The sequence below is a fragment of the Pongo abelii genome, chromosome 2 (assembly GCF_028885655.2).
Source record: "Pongo abelii isolate AG06213 chromosome 2, NHGRI_mPonAbe1-v2.0_pri, whole genome shotgun sequence".
Lineage (NCBI taxonomy): Eukaryota > Metazoa > Chordata > Mammalia > Primates > Hominidae > Pongo > Pongo abelii.
In genome coordinates, this window is record NC_085928.1 from 109,979,495 (window position 1) to 109,994,305 (window position 14,811).

Genomic DNA, 14,811 nt, shown 5'->3' on the forward strand with positions numbered 1-14,811 from the left:
ATGGGAGGGATGTAGGATAATACGCCAAAGCCGATAGAGGTCTGGAGCGCGCCTGGGCATCAGAGCGTGGAAGGGAAGTGTCCAGCCGAGGGAGGCGAGGGATGTTGGACAAGCCCCGCCGCCCGCCGCCCTGGGGCCAGGGAGAAGCAGAGACGTTGGCCCTCCCAGTTTCCTAGAGAGGCCGTGGAGAGTCCGGGAAGGCGACGCGCGTGCGCAACTGGGGCAGCCGGGAGGTAGGCGCGGGGCGGTTGGCTGCGGTGGCGGAGGTTGGATGATTGTCTCTCGGCGGCGGAGTCGGTGAGCGGCCCGGCCGGGCGCAGGGTGGGGAGTGGGGACGGCTGTGCGGGCGAGAGTGGCGGGCGAGGCCCCGCCTGGAGGCTGCGCCTGGGGCGGGAGTCTGGCCGTGGATCCCGCCCCGCCACGCCGAGGGGCGTACCTTTTCGCGCCCCAGGCGTCTGGGGCAGAGAATCTGGAAGAGTCCCGGTTTCTCCTGGCTTTATCTTTTCACCCAATTATGCGAATAAAGCGTACTTATTAGAGACAATTAGATAAGTGGAAGAAAAGTGAAAGTAGCCACCGTCCGGAAATCTTAGTCTCCAGGTTTTCTGACATTGAAAACATCTGGCATAGACTTCTCCCTTTTTATTTATTTATTTATTTATTTATTATTATTATTATTATTATACTTTAGGCTCTATGGTACATGTGCGCAACGTGCAGGGAAGTTACATATGTATACATGTGCCATGCTGGTGCGCTGCACCCACCAACTCGTCATCTAGCATTAGGTATATCTCCCAATGCTATCCCTCCCCCCCTCCCCCCACCCCACAACAGTCCCCGAAGTGTGATGTTCCTCTTCCTGTGACCATGTGTTCTCATTGTTTGTCTACGGCCATACCACCCTGAACGCGCCCGATCTCGTCTGATCTCGGAAGCTAAGCAGGGTCGGGCCTGGTTAGTAGTTGGATGGGAGACTTCTCCCTTTTTCTTATTTCACTTCCTAGCACCTGTCGCCGTCTAACATAGCATATATTTGTTTATTGGTTGATCTTCCCATGAGCCCGTTGCCAGGGCAGTGCTTTTTGTTTGCTTTATTAACTGCTGTTACCTTAGTGTGTGGGACATAGTAGGTGCTCCTAGAAGGTGTTTGTTAAATTAATGAAAGAAGGAATATCTAAACTGGGAGATAAGAAGAATTAACAGTTTTTAATGTCTTTTTTTTTTTTTTTTTTTTTATAGCCCATTGCCAAGTTAAGAATGTAAGAGTGACCTTGAGCCTGGAACATTTCCTTGCAGAGTTAGAGCCCTCACAGCCTGTGCTGCTGCATTTAATGCCTTGTGTCTTTCACTGCTTCAGGCTTCATGTGCACTCCTTTGTTATGTTTAATCTCTTAAGTCAGTGGCCTTCATTCATTCTCTCAGCTTTCTGTATTTCACACCCCATAGGAGTGGGGAGGATGAATTGAGATCTTTCTTCCTTACTAAGAGGGGTGTGTGCATCACACCAGCCCTATTGCTGTGGAGTGGATCTGCTGGCTGTGGGGGATCTTTGCATTGCAGGAGGCTGGATCTTGTTCCCTGTTTCTCCTTTTGCTGTAAGTATACACTGTACCTCTTGGGGCCTGATGTGGTTGGTATCTGTCCTCAGCGACCTCAAATCATGTGCTGTCCCTTCCTTGGATGGCCTTTTAATCTTGGCAGCACAGCCTGACCACCTGGTGAATAGTGGAACAGTCATGGTGATGCATAAGGATCTAGTATGTTCCTTTTAGGTGCTGTATGGTATTTCATCCTATAAAAATGCTACTTTTATTAGGCATATTGTTGGACAAGTAGGTTAAATCCAGTATTATGTTATTACAGAGAATATTCTAGTAAATACCTGTGTAAATGTCTGAATACCCGTGCAAGTGTTTTTCAGGGCAGATTCTTACAAGTTAAATTCCTGTAGCATAAGGAATATGTCTTTTTAGTTTTACTGTGGACTTTCAAACTATCCTTCCTGTTGGCTATTAGATTTCCACTTCTATTAGTGGTTTGTGTTTGGTGTTTTTTTCTTTTGCTTTTCTTTTGGACAGATATTTTTTTCATATTGATGTATTCAAATATATTCACTCTTTTCATTTTGTTGTCTTAAGAAATTCTTGCTTACACCAGGGTTCTTAGAGTCTTTATGGTTTTTTTTTTTTTTTTTTTGAGACAGAGTCTCACTCTGTATCACCCAGGCTGGAGTGTAGTGGCGCGATCTTGGCTCACTGCAGCCTCCACCTCCCAGGTTCAAGCAATTCTCTGCCTCAGCCTCCCGAGTATCTGAGATTACAGGCGCCTGCTACCACATCTGGCTTTTTTTTTTTTTTTTTTTTTTTTTTTTAAGTAGAGATGGGATTTCACCATCTGGGCCAGGTTGGTCTTGAACTCCTGACCTCGTGATCCACCCACCTTGGCCTCCCAAAGAGCTGGGATTACAGGCGTGAGCCACCACGCTCAGCCTTTTAGCTTTGTTTTTTAAGTTTCTTTATTTTTTGTGTGATTTTACTTACTATTTTTATTTGCCTAGCCAATTGTTCCAACACAATTCATTGACTAGTTTAATTTTTCCCACTGACTTGTAATGCTGCTGTTACCAACTCTCAAGGGGAGTCGTTTGACTTCAGTGGGTCCTTTACCTCCCTGGTGGTGTTCATGCCAATAACATGAGAACAAGTTTCGTTAAGCAGTGCAGAAACTTTATTTGTTGATGAAGGAATGGAGAAGGAAAAGCTCATGCTCGAAGTACCCTCCTCTGGGTGTGGTGAAGAGAGATTTTTAAGGTCTCTTAGGGCATGTAGTGGGGCAGGGATCCTGGAAAGAGGTGGGGCCCTATGGGAAGAAATGGAGTGTGCTCAGTCTCATTCTTTTTTTTTTTTTTCTTTTTTTTTATTTTGCGATGGAGTTTCGCTCTTGTCGCCCAGGCTGGAGTGCAATGGCTTGATCTTGGCTCACCGCAACCTCCGCCTCCCAGGTTCAAGCAGTTCTCCTGCCTCAGCCTCCCAAATAGCTGGGATTACAGGCATGCACCACATGCCTGGCTAATTTAGTATTTTTAATAGAGATGGGGTTTCTCCATGTTGGTCAGGCGGGTCTTGAACTCCTGACCTCAGGTGATCCACCTGCCTGACCTCAGGTGATCCACCCGCCTTGACCTCCCAAAGTGCTGGGATTACAGGCGTGAGCCACCGCACCTGGCCAGTCTCATTGTTTCTTTTGTACCCAGCACTATATGTGCCTAGCAAAGTGTATTTCTCCCTTCTAGGTGGAGATTTTAATATGGTAATGAAGCAAGGATTCAGGCCTGGGTAGCACTGCTGAGCTAAGTTCTCCTTTGTGGTTACTGATATTTGGCCTTTGTCTCTCTAAGCAAGCACAGCTGCTGGCACAGGTTAATTTTACAGGTTCTGGGGCTCTTTTTAAAAGAAGGTCTTGCTGCTGTAAGTGGACAGAGAGGGCCTCCAGGGATCGTAGGAATTTAATCAACTTGAGCAATCAGCCAGTTTTACAGCCTCCTGCCCTGCAGCCTGTTTCTTCCTAAACCCTGTGTGGATTGCAGTCACCTAGTTAGTTAAAACCAGCCCCAGGCCGGGCATGGTGGCTCACGCCTGTAATCCCAGCACTTTGGGAGGCTGAGGTGGGCAGATCACAAGGTCAGGAGATCGAGACCATCCTCGCTAACACGGTGAAACCCTGTCTCTACTAAAAATACAAAAAAATTAGCCGGGTGTAGTGGCAGGTGCCTGTAGTCCCAGCTACTCAGGAGGCTGAGGCGGAGAATGGTGTGAACCCGGGAGGCGAAGCTTGCAGTGAGCTGAGATGGTGCCACTGCACTCCAGCCTGGGCGACAGAGTGAGACTCTGTCTCAAAAAAAAAAAAAAAAAAAAAAACCAGCTCCTGACAGACCCCAGCAACTTATAGATGAACCTGAGTGAACTTTTCTCATTACCATGCTAAAGTCTCCACCTGGGGAGTAGCTATAGCTTCATTACTATAACACATGACTTATGTGCTGGCATAATGACTCACTGCGTCTGTACCACTGGGACCCCTCCTATACATGAGATGATGTAGCCTCTCGCCTCTCCATTGCTCCATAAAATTCTCTTATTACTTTCCCTCGGAGAGACGCTGCTTTGGAAAATACTCCCAGTGTCCTCCTTACTTACACCAAGTAATAAAACTCCTATTGATCCAAACTTGCATTCTCACAGTCGTTTGTTACTCGCCAGGTGAATGAACCCCATTTTTTTTTTTTTTTAGGTAACACTGTGGTGACACTATCACTGTCATACATCAAACTTACAAAATTGGCTGGGCATGGTGGTGCATGCCTGTAATCCCAGCTACTTGGAAGGCTGAGGCTGGAGAATCACTTGAATCCAGGAGACGGAGGTTGCAGTGAGCAGAGATTGCACCACTGCACTCCAGCCTGGGCAACAGAGCAAGACTCCGTCTCCATAGAAACAAAAAAACAAAACTTACATATGTGTATAAGCCTGTGTCAAGATTCTGTACTTTTCCTTTTATCTACGTTTTGCATATTTATATTTCTTCAGTAATACACGCTGTTTTAAGTACTACAGCTTTATATTGTCTGGTAGAACAAAACTTTCCACATCTAAAAAGTTTTCTTAACTATTATTTTACTCATTCATTTAAATTTTAGAGTATGCTTATCAAGCTCTATGAAAAATTACATTGTGGTTGGCTGGGATTTTGTTGACTTTGCATGTTAATTTAGAAAAAACTGACATCTTGAAGGAGTGTTTTCCCATACAAAATGTATTTATATCTGTTATGTCTTTAGGCAGAGTTTTCTATTTCTCCACTAAGGTTTTGTACATTTTTTATTGGCTTTATTTCTGAGTACTTTATATTTTTGTTGCTATTGTATTAATTCATTTTCTGATTGGTTGCTATTGTGTTGGAAAGTTATTGAGTATATATTGATTATATATTCAGTCTCCCGAATGTCTTACGACGTTCTGTTTTTTTGGTTCATTCTGTTTAATTTTTTAGGTGATGTTTCATACCATTCGTGCGTATATTTGCTTTGCATCTTTCTTGTCTATTTTCTGCATTTTTTTTCTGGTCTAATTACATTGTCTAGGATTACAATGTTTGATTGTTCCTATTTTTAATTGCAAAGCTTTTTATGTCTTTACCATTTAGTGTCACGTCTGTTGGAGATTTCTTTTGTCTATTCTGCATGTCAGTTTAAGGATGTCTGTATTCCTGGATTGTTAAGAGTGTGCACAAAAAGAAGATATAGTTATTTAATTTTAAGAGAATACCAATACTGTAAATAGCTTTATGCCAATAAATATGAAAAGCTAGATGAATACTTGGATTGTTTCTTCCGTTTTACTATTATGTATAATGCTGCTATGAACATTTGTGTATGAGTTTTTGTATGGACATCTATTTTCTTTTGTCTTGGGTATATATATATATATATATAGGAGTAGAATTGCTAGGTCAATTAGTAAATATATGTTTAACTTCGTGAGGAACTGTCAGACTGTTTTCATAAGTGTATGCATCAATTTACATTTCCACCAGCAGTGGATAAAGTTTCAATATCTCCACATTCTCACTGATTTTTTATTTATTTTTTTGAGACAAGAGTTTTGCTCTGTCCCCTAGGCTGGAGTGCAGTGGTGTGATCTTGGCTTACTGTAGCCTCGACCTTCCAGGTCCAGGCCATCTTCCCACATCAGCCTCCTGGGTAGCTGGGACCACAGGTGCGTGCCACCAGGCCCGGTTAATTTTTTGTATTTTTTGTAGAGAGAGGATTTTGCCATGTTGCCCAGGCTGGCCTTGAACTCCTGGACTCAAGCAATCCACTCACCTTGGCCTCCAATGATTGCTTGTTATTATCGGATTTTTGTTCTAGCCACCTTACTGGGTGTGAAGTACTATCTTATTGTTGGGTTAATCTGCATTCCCTGATGACTATCCTGTGTACTTATTAGACATTTTAATATTTTCTTTGGAGAAATGTCAATTCAGACCCTTTGGCCATTTTCATTTTTATTTTTGAGATGGAGTCTCATTCTGTCACTCAGGCTGGAGTGTAGGGGCGCAATCTCAGCTCACCGCAACCTCTGCCTCCTGGGTTCAAGTGATTCTACTGCCTCAGCCTCCTGAGTAGCTGGGATTACAGGTGCCTGCCACCATGCCCGGCTAATTTTTGTATTTTTAGTAGAGACGAGGTTCCGCCATGTTGGCCAGGCTGGTCTCAAACTCCTGACCTCAGGTGATCTGCCTGCCTCAGCCTCCCAAAGTGCTGGGATTATAGGCGTGAACCACTGTGCCCTGGCCCTATTTTAAAATTTGTTATTTTTTTCTTTTTATTATTGAGTTGTAATATATAAAGAATATAAATATATATTCTCTCTATATAAAGAATATAAATATATATTCTCTCTATATAAAGAATATAAATATATATATTAAAGAATATAAATATATTATTTATATATTCCAGATACAAGTCTTTATCAGATACATGATTTGCTAGTGTTTTCTTCCAGTCTGTGGATGCCTTTTCACTTTCTTCTTATTTTCTTTTACGCACAAGAGGTTTTCCTTTTGGTAAAGTCCAATTTATTTATTTTTTATTATTTTTTCCTTGTTTTAATATGATTTTGGTGTTCATGAATCCATTGTCACAAAGGTATAAGTCACAAAGACTTATTATACACAGTTTTCTTATAAGAGTTTTAGAGTTTTAGTTCTTTTTTTTTTTTTTTGACCTAGAGTCTCGCTCTCTTGCCCAGGCTGGAGTTCAATGGCGCAATCTCGGCTCACTGCAACCTCTGCCTCCCACGTTCAAGCAATTCTCCTGCTTCAGCCTCCCAAGTAGTTGGGATTACAAGGGCCCACCACCATGCCCAGCTAGTTTTTTCTATTTTTAATGGAGACGGGGCTTTGCCATGTTGGCCAGGCTGGTCTCAAATTCCTGACCACAGGTGATTCATCCACCTTGGCCTCCCAGTGTTGGGATTACAGGCGTGAGCCACTGCACCCGGCAAGTTTTAGTTCTTATATGTAGGTCTTCGATTTTTTAGAAGTTATTTTTATAGATGGAGTGAGGTAGAGCGCCACCTTCATTATTTTGCAGGTGCATATCCAGTTGTCTCAGCACCATTCGTTGAAAAGATCATTCTTTCCACTTTGAATGATCTTGGCACCATTGTAAAATAATGATTAAAGATGTATGAGTTTATTTTTGGACTCAATTCTAATCCATTGAACTATATGTCTATTCTTATGACAAGAATACAATAAATTGAAGACTTGTTCTGTAGGAAGTTTTGAAATTGAGAAGTTTGAGTCCTTCAACTTTATTCCTCTTTTTCAAGAAGAATTGTGACTGTATGGTTCTCTTGAGTTTCCATATAAATTTTAGGACCAGCTTTCGACTTCTAAAAAGATGCCCCCTGGGAATCTGATAGAGATTGTGTTGAACCTGTAGATAAGTTTTGGGAGTATCCATGGGACTTGTGTTTGAAGAAAACAGAAGAATTAAAATGTTTTGGCTAGTGTGTGAATTCATTGACATAACTTGGGAAATCCAGAGAGGAAGGTAGTAAGAACATGCATTTTAGACACTGAACTTAAGGTGTTGCAGGACACCCAAGTGAAATGTCCCATAGGCAACAGGAGGCATGTGGTAGGGGTCTAGGAGAGAAGTAAGAACTGTGAGAGCAGTATTAAAGCAATGAGAGTTGGTCAGATTGCTGACGGAAAGAACAAGGAAGCACTGGGGCCTGGGTTGCAAGGAGTGTCCATAATGAGAGGGCAGGAGCAGGCATGAGGAACCACAACTGTGAGGGGAAAATGAGGGCTGGCTGGTGCTAGGGAAGCCATGGGAGAGAGAGTGTGGCCAGAATAGCTTCCTTGAAAAAGGTTGAAGAGAGTGAGGGCTTGGAGGAACACCCAGTTCTCAGCTTTATCCGGGACCTTGTACTGTACCCTCCAGGGAAAATTCACAGCACTCTTGGGATAATGCCTTATGGAAGAGGTTAAGAGTCAGTGTGTGTGGAGGTGCCTGGGTTCTCTTGAATCCACTTATTGGGAATATAGATCTTATGGGAGCCGGAAGCAGGGCTTGTCCCACTCATAGCTTTCTTTCCTCCCTCAGCTCAATGTACTTCTCCAGTTCCTACCCTTCCACAAGTGGGGAACTCAGGAGACCAAGCAGGGGCAACTGTACTTCGGATGGTCAGGCCCCAGGTGAGCTTGGTTCTTTGTGTTTTTCCCACGTCCCCATGAGTCTGGTCCAGGAATGGCTAGAGGTCTCACCCCCAGGACTCTGCCCCGAGACTATTCCTGTGGCTCTCCTGCCTCATTGCTTCCCCTGGAGGTAATGGACTCTATCTTGCCCTGGACTTGTCCTTTTCAAGGTGTCATCTCAGCTCCTCTCTCCCATACTTTTGCCCATGAAGAGCCCATACCCTGTGCCCTCTGTACCCCTGATGACTCTGCCCTTCAGGCTGTGAATGTTCCTGAGCAATCGGAGCTTGTCATTCCAGGATACTGTGGCGTATGAGGACCTGTCTGAGGACTATACTCAGAAGAAATGGAAAGGTGTCGCACTCAGTCAGAGAGCCCTGCACTGGAACATGATGCTGGAAAATGACCGTAGCATGACTTCCTTGGGTAATGATTCTGTTTTCTAGTCACTTAAGAGTCTGCATGCTGCCATTCTGTTTTTTATATTCCTTTTCTTTTTAAACTTTTTACTATGAAAATTTCCAAACGGAGATAAGCTAGAGTGAATAAGAGTCAGTGTGTATGGAGCTGCCTGGGTCCTCTTGAATAGGGACCCTCTCTGCACTCAGCTTGAACAATGATCAGCATTCTCTTCACCTCATTATTGATTGACATAAGGTGGTTTAGGTAGGGTTTTTTTAGTTGTAAGGAATAGAGAGCCACTCAAGTTATTGTAAGTAAGGAGCTGTGAGTCATAGGCTTAAAGGAATGAGAACCCAGAAGAAACTGATCAGCTAGACCAGACTGGGAAGTAGGGCCCTGACTCAGGGCAGCCTGGGAGCCAGAGCAGCAAAAGCAAATGCATGTTGATGCCTGTGTTCCGGTGTGAATGTAATGCAGCTGCTCGCAGTGTATCTGTTTTCTCTCTGCTTGTACTCCTCCTGCTGCCCATTTTCTTCACTGTGAATCTTTTGTCCTTTTCGTAGTTCTTTCCTAATTGTACTTCCTGTTCCCTTATATTTGTTGCTTGCTGTGTCTCCTAATGGCTTGGCGTCTCTCCATGTATCACTTCAGATTCCATTACCACTCGTAATTTTGCCCTACTTCTAGTTCCACATTTCCTTAGAGACAGATTCCCATTGCTGTAGCCATTACCCATCATCTCGGCTGGGCAGAGCTTTGGCTTAGGCCATGGCAGAGGCTGAAGACTAACCTACAGATAAGCTGCCCTTGGGTCTGGTACCTGGTACTGGTCCAATCACTTGCAGTCCATCATGGGATGATGTTCAGGGTCACTTGCCACAGAGCATGGTTGCCTAAGTGTTCCTCTCTGCAAAGACTGGGGCAGTGCAGTTTCCTGGAAGGGCTTCTTGGCAGGGCAGGTGCTGTGATTGATGTGTATGGGGCAGTAGCCAACTCTGGAAAGGGTGGGCTTAGGAATCTTTCACCCAGACATCTTAAACTTTCCATAGGCTAACTGACATGATGGCTGTGGCCCCAATTCAGATGTGATTGAAAGGAACCCACATTTTGGTGTTTTTCCATGGCCATGATTACTCTGCCTTCTCCCAGATTTTGTATTCAGAATTCCAAAAGGCAAATATTTACCTGTTCATTTCCTTTATATTCTAGGGAATCAAAGACATTTTAATTTATATTTCAAATGATTGATGTCCCTGTTATCTTTTCTGGGAGTACACAACTGGCTCCTTACCAGGCCAGTGCTCTGAGGGCCAGTGGCATCCCCACTTTTAGAACTCTGCTGTCTCCTTCAATACTGCTGTCCAGCTTTTCTCAACTGATAGCTTCTCCAGATCTTGTTACTGTCCTGTCATACACATCTCTCCTTTTTGTACGCTTTCCTAATCATACACTCATAGTAGAAATTTCTCAACTCATTCCTATCTTTTCCTTGTCTCTTTCTTATATTTGACTTGAGGTATTTGCCAGCCTTCCCTCTCCCAACATCTTTTCTGAGAACCATGGAACCATGTAATGTCATGGTTGGAAGGGAACTCAAAGTTTACCATTTTGCTAAAGAGACATAGCATGAGAGTGACTTATATAAGATCACAGCATGCTTTGCAATCCAGTCTCTTGCTTTCCAATGGCCCTTCTGACTTGGCTGTGCTGGCTCAATATCTTTTTTCCACCCTCCTCCGCTGACCATCTTCTTCTTCCTTGTTTTTCTATCCCTAAGATACAATTGAGCATTTTGCTCTTGTTCTCAATGTGTCATCTCATTTCTTAACCATAATGTGACTTTTTTCAGGTATGTTAGCTCTTTATGATTCTGTTTCTTCAACAGGAAAAGAAATGAGTAAAAGTTGTTGTCTTATTTCTTTTGGCAGCAGGTAGGAACATGATGGAGAGTTCAGAGCTGACTCCGAAGCAGGAAATTTTTAAAGTATCAGAGTCATCTAATAGTACATCAGGGGGATTCTTTGGGGTGGTTCCTGGGGAAACAGAGACTGGAGATGTTTGTGAAGATACCTTCGAAGAGTTAGAAGGACAACCCTCAAATGAAGAAGGGAGCAGACTAGAAAGTGATTTCTTGGAAATAACAGATGAGGATAAGAAAAAATCCACAAAAGACGGATATGAGGAATATAAGGAAGTTGGGGAACATCCACATCTGTCTTCCAGTCCTGTTGAACATGAAGGAGTTTTAAAGGGACAGAAATCCTATCGATGTGACGAATGTGGCAAAGCTTTTTATTGGAGTTCGCACCTCATTGGTCATCGGAGAATCCACACTGGAGAGAAACCCTATGAGTGTAATGAGTGTGGGAAGACCTTCAGGCAAACCTCCCAGCTCATTGTTCATCTCAGAACCCACACAGGGGAAAAACCCTATGAATGCAGTGAGTGTGGAAAGGCCTATAGGCACAGCTCCCATCTCATTCAACACCAGAGACTCCATAATGGGGAGAAACCCTATAAATGTAATGAATGTGCAAAAGCTTTTAATCAGAGCTCCAAACTCTTCGACCACCAGAGAACCCATACTGGGGAGAAACCTTATGAATGTAAGGAGTGTGGGGCAGCCTTTAGTCGGAGTAAAAATCTTGTTCGACATCAGGTTCTGCACACTGGTAAGAAACCTTATAAGTGTAATGAATGTGGGAGAGCATTCTGTTCCAATAGAAATCTCATTGACCATCAGAGAACCCACACTGGGGAGAAGCCTTATAAATGTAATGAATGTGGCAAAGCCTTCAGTCGGAGTAAATGTCTTATTCGACATCAGAGCCTCCACACTGGGGAAAAGCCATACAAATGTAGTGAATGTGGGAAAGCCTTCAATCAGATCTCTCAACTTGTTGAACATGAGCGAATTCATACTGGAGAAAAACCATTTAAGTGTAGTGAGTGTGGTAAGGCATTCGGTCTGAGTAAATGTCTTATTCGGCACCAGAGACTTCACACAAGTGAAAAGCCCTATAAATGCAATGAGTGTGGAAAATCCTTCAATCAAAACTCATACCTCATTATACACCAGAGAATTCACACTGGTGAGAAACCCTATGAATGTAATGAGTGTGGGAAGGTCTTCAGTTATAATTCTAGTCTTATGGTACATCAGAGAACCCATACTGGGGAAAAACCCTATAAATGCAATAGTTGTGGGAAAGCCTTTAGTGACAGCTCACAGCTTACTGTGCACCAGAGAGTCCACACTGGAGAAAAACCTTATGAATGTATTGAGTGTGGGAAAGCCTTTAGTCAGCGTTCCACTTTTAATCACCACCAGCGAACTCATGCTGGAGAGAAGCCCTCAGGTCTGGCTCGGTCATCTTCTTAAGGCATGGTTTTCTGAGACAGAGAGCAAAGACCTTTGAGTTATGCTGTCTTTATAAGAAGGATGTTCATCATGGTCTCCTTGGAGACCACTAATCACAGTGGAGACCATACCTACTTGCTTTTCCTTGGGTCACTAAGGTGGGAGAGTAGGTGCAACTTAGTCTGATCCTTACTTAGTAGTAGGAAATTGGGGATTACATCTGTCATTAACTTGTAGGTTTCCTTCTTTCTCTTAAAAAACTATTTAAAACTCTATCTTGTTAGTATGCATTCCATAATCAGATTCTGCATTTCTCAAGAACAGCAGTTATATTCTTTATTCTATTGCAGTTCCTCCACTGAACCATTTACGTAAAGTCACTTTTTAAGTCATTCTGCAAGATTATTCTTCCCTGCTCCTTGGCTATCTCCTTCCACAGCTACTTTAAAAATTTGTACTGTAAGCTACATCCTCTCATCATTTTTGTGTTTTCTAGCTAGAAAACTTTTTCTTCCTGTTTGCTAATCACTTCCTTCACAATGTTCAAGATTTATGCCATCTCTGACTTTCTTCTTCAAATAGTTTTTCTTTTATACTTCTTCAGATAGTTTTCTTTTATACTTCTATTGATTTGGACTTAATGCTTTAAATTAGCTGGTGCTACAATGTATAACTGTTAAATGTTTTTGTAAATTGTTCTCAACTTACAAGGTGATATGTGTATCACATATGTACAAAGTATACACATATATAGTTGTGTATGTGTATACTTTCTTTCTTTCTTTCTTTTTTTTTGAGGCAGAGTCTCAGTCTCCCTCTTGTTGCCCAGACTGGAGTGCAATGGTGCAATCTCAGCTCACCACAACCTCCACTTCTCGGGTTCAAGCGATTCTCCTGCCTCAGCCTCCCGAGTAGCTGGGATTACAGGCATGTGCCACCATGCCTGGCTAATTTTTTTTTTTTTTTTTTTTTTAGTAGAGATGGGGTTTCTCTATGTTGGTCAGGCTGGTCTTGAACTCCCAACCTCAGGTGATCCACCTGCCTCGGCCTCCCAAAGCACTAGGATTACAGGTGTGAGCCACTGCACCCAGCCTCATATGTGTATACTTTCATACCAGCTTGTAAGCTTCTGAGATCAGGTATGGTATCTATTTCTTTATATACAAAATAGTTTGAATATGCTAGTTCTTAAGTTTTAAAATTCAAATTGAGCCATCATAAACGTGGGCACAGGCTCCCTTCTCCCTCCCATTACATCCACTGGACTAGACGCTTCTAAAGAAGGAAGTGGCATCATAATATATAACATATAAAGACTCATTGATATCTTCTACTTGTAGCCCTGGAAGTCTTACTACTGGTACTTCAGCCTTGAAGAGCTAATGGATTTGTGTGTGAATGAGTGTCTGTTTATCTAGGTATTGGGTTGGGCAGTCATATCCTACTGATAACATGCTTTGACCTGCACACTTACTCCATTTCTGAACTATTTGACTGCATCCTGCTTCCTAAATAAAAGTTATAGTCGGCCGGGCGTAGTGGCTCACGCCTGTAATCCCAGCACTTTGGGAGGCTGAGGTGGGCAGATCACTTGATGTCAGGAGTTTGAGACCAGCCTGACCAACATGGTGAAACCCCGTCTCTACTAAAATACAAAAATTAGCCGAGTATGGTGGCGTGCACCTGTAATCCCAGCTACTTGGGAGGCTGAGGCAGGAGAATTGCTTGCACCTGGGCAGAGGTTGTAATGAGTTGAGATTGTGCCACTGCACCCCAGCCTGGGTGACAGAGTGAGACTACATCTCAAAAACAACAAACAAAAAAAACCTTACAGTCAAAATTTACTGCAAGAAGACTTGACTTTCATGGCTGTAATATAGATGATTGAACATTTCAGCTAGCAGCATTCCTGGATGATTGGAATTCAGAGTGATGAGGTTTTTGGTAAAATAGTAGTATCAAACTAATCTGTTTTCCATATCAGCTAGTCCTTTCTCACTACAACTGCTGTCTTAATTTCAAGATGAGAACTGTGCCTTAATTATCTTCCAGACCATCTTTCCTCCTGCAGTCATATGTCAGTCCATGAGCTTGAATCACCTTTCCTTCCACCCTTGCAATAATGGCCCAGTGCTGGTGAACCTTTTACTCTAATGTTCACCCTGTTCTCTTTCCATCCCCTAGACTTCTTTTTTTTTTTTTTTTTGAGACGGAGTCTCACTCTGTTGCCCAGGCTGGAGTTCAGTGGCGCAATCTCAGCTCACTGCAAGCTCCGCCTCCCGGGTTCATGCCATTCTCCTGCCTCAGCCTCCTGAGTAGCTGGGAGTACAGGTGCCTGCCACCACGCCCGGCTAATTTTTTTTGTATTTTTAGTAGAGATGGGGTTTCACCGTGTTAGCCAGGATGGTCTCCATCTCCTGACCTCGTGATCCGCCTGCCTCGGCCTCCCAAAGTGCTGGGATTACAGGCATGAGCCACTGCACCTGGCCTCCATCCCCCAGACTTCTTAACAGGCTGACAGGATCCGCAGTATGACAAAGGTGGAGGAGGAGGCTAGAGGGGCAATGTCAGTCATGTAACCTGGAGGGGTGATTTTGTGCACTGTGGTGTATGTTTCAGACAATGCAGAAGAAAGGAAAGAGAGTTGAGGATCAAGAAAATCAGAATTAAATGTGATGGTTGGGGAGATGTCTCAGACAAAGTTAGAAAGGATTACTGGGGGCCTAAAGATTTTCAGGGCCTTTCGAAATTTCTGAACTTGGCTGGGCACAGTG

The 14,811-nt window shown here is 43.3% G+C and overlaps 2 protein-coding genes across 4 annotated transcripts in view; both read left to right on the forward strand.

The window, feature by feature from the left end:
* Positions 1 to 223: 223 nt before the first annotated feature.
* Positions 224 to 14,703, forward strand: ZNF852 (zinc finger protein 852). 3 transcript variants are annotated; one of them, XM_054550957.2, is made up of 6 exons: positions 229 to 297; positions 1,243 to 1,262; positions 1,450 to 1,598; positions 8,183 to 8,274; positions 8,574 to 8,700; positions 10,605 to 14,703. In XM_054550957.2, coding segments are annotated over exons 2-6 (1,824 nt in total). In that variant the 5' UTR covers positions 229 to 297; positions 1,243 to 1,260; the 3' UTR covers positions 12,059 to 14,703. The 3 variants fall into 3 exon arrangements, with proteins under 3 accessions (XP_054406930.1, XP_054406931.1, XP_054406932.1); XM_054550955.2 differs by lacking the exon at positions 1,243 to 1,262 and having other exon boundaries at positions 224 to 297; XM_054550956.2 differs by lacking the exon at positions 1,243 to 1,262 and having other exon boundaries at positions 224 to 297; positions 10,608 to 14,703.
* Positions 8,611 to 14,811, forward strand: part of ZNF445 (zinc finger protein 445) — a 63,913-nt gene continuing 57,712 nt past the window's right edge. The window contains exon 1 of the mRNA XM_054550954.2: positions 8,611 to 8,700. The gene's annotated coding sequence lies outside the window, so the exon portion shown is untranslated. The remainder of the gene's footprint in view (positions 8,701 to 14,811) is intronic.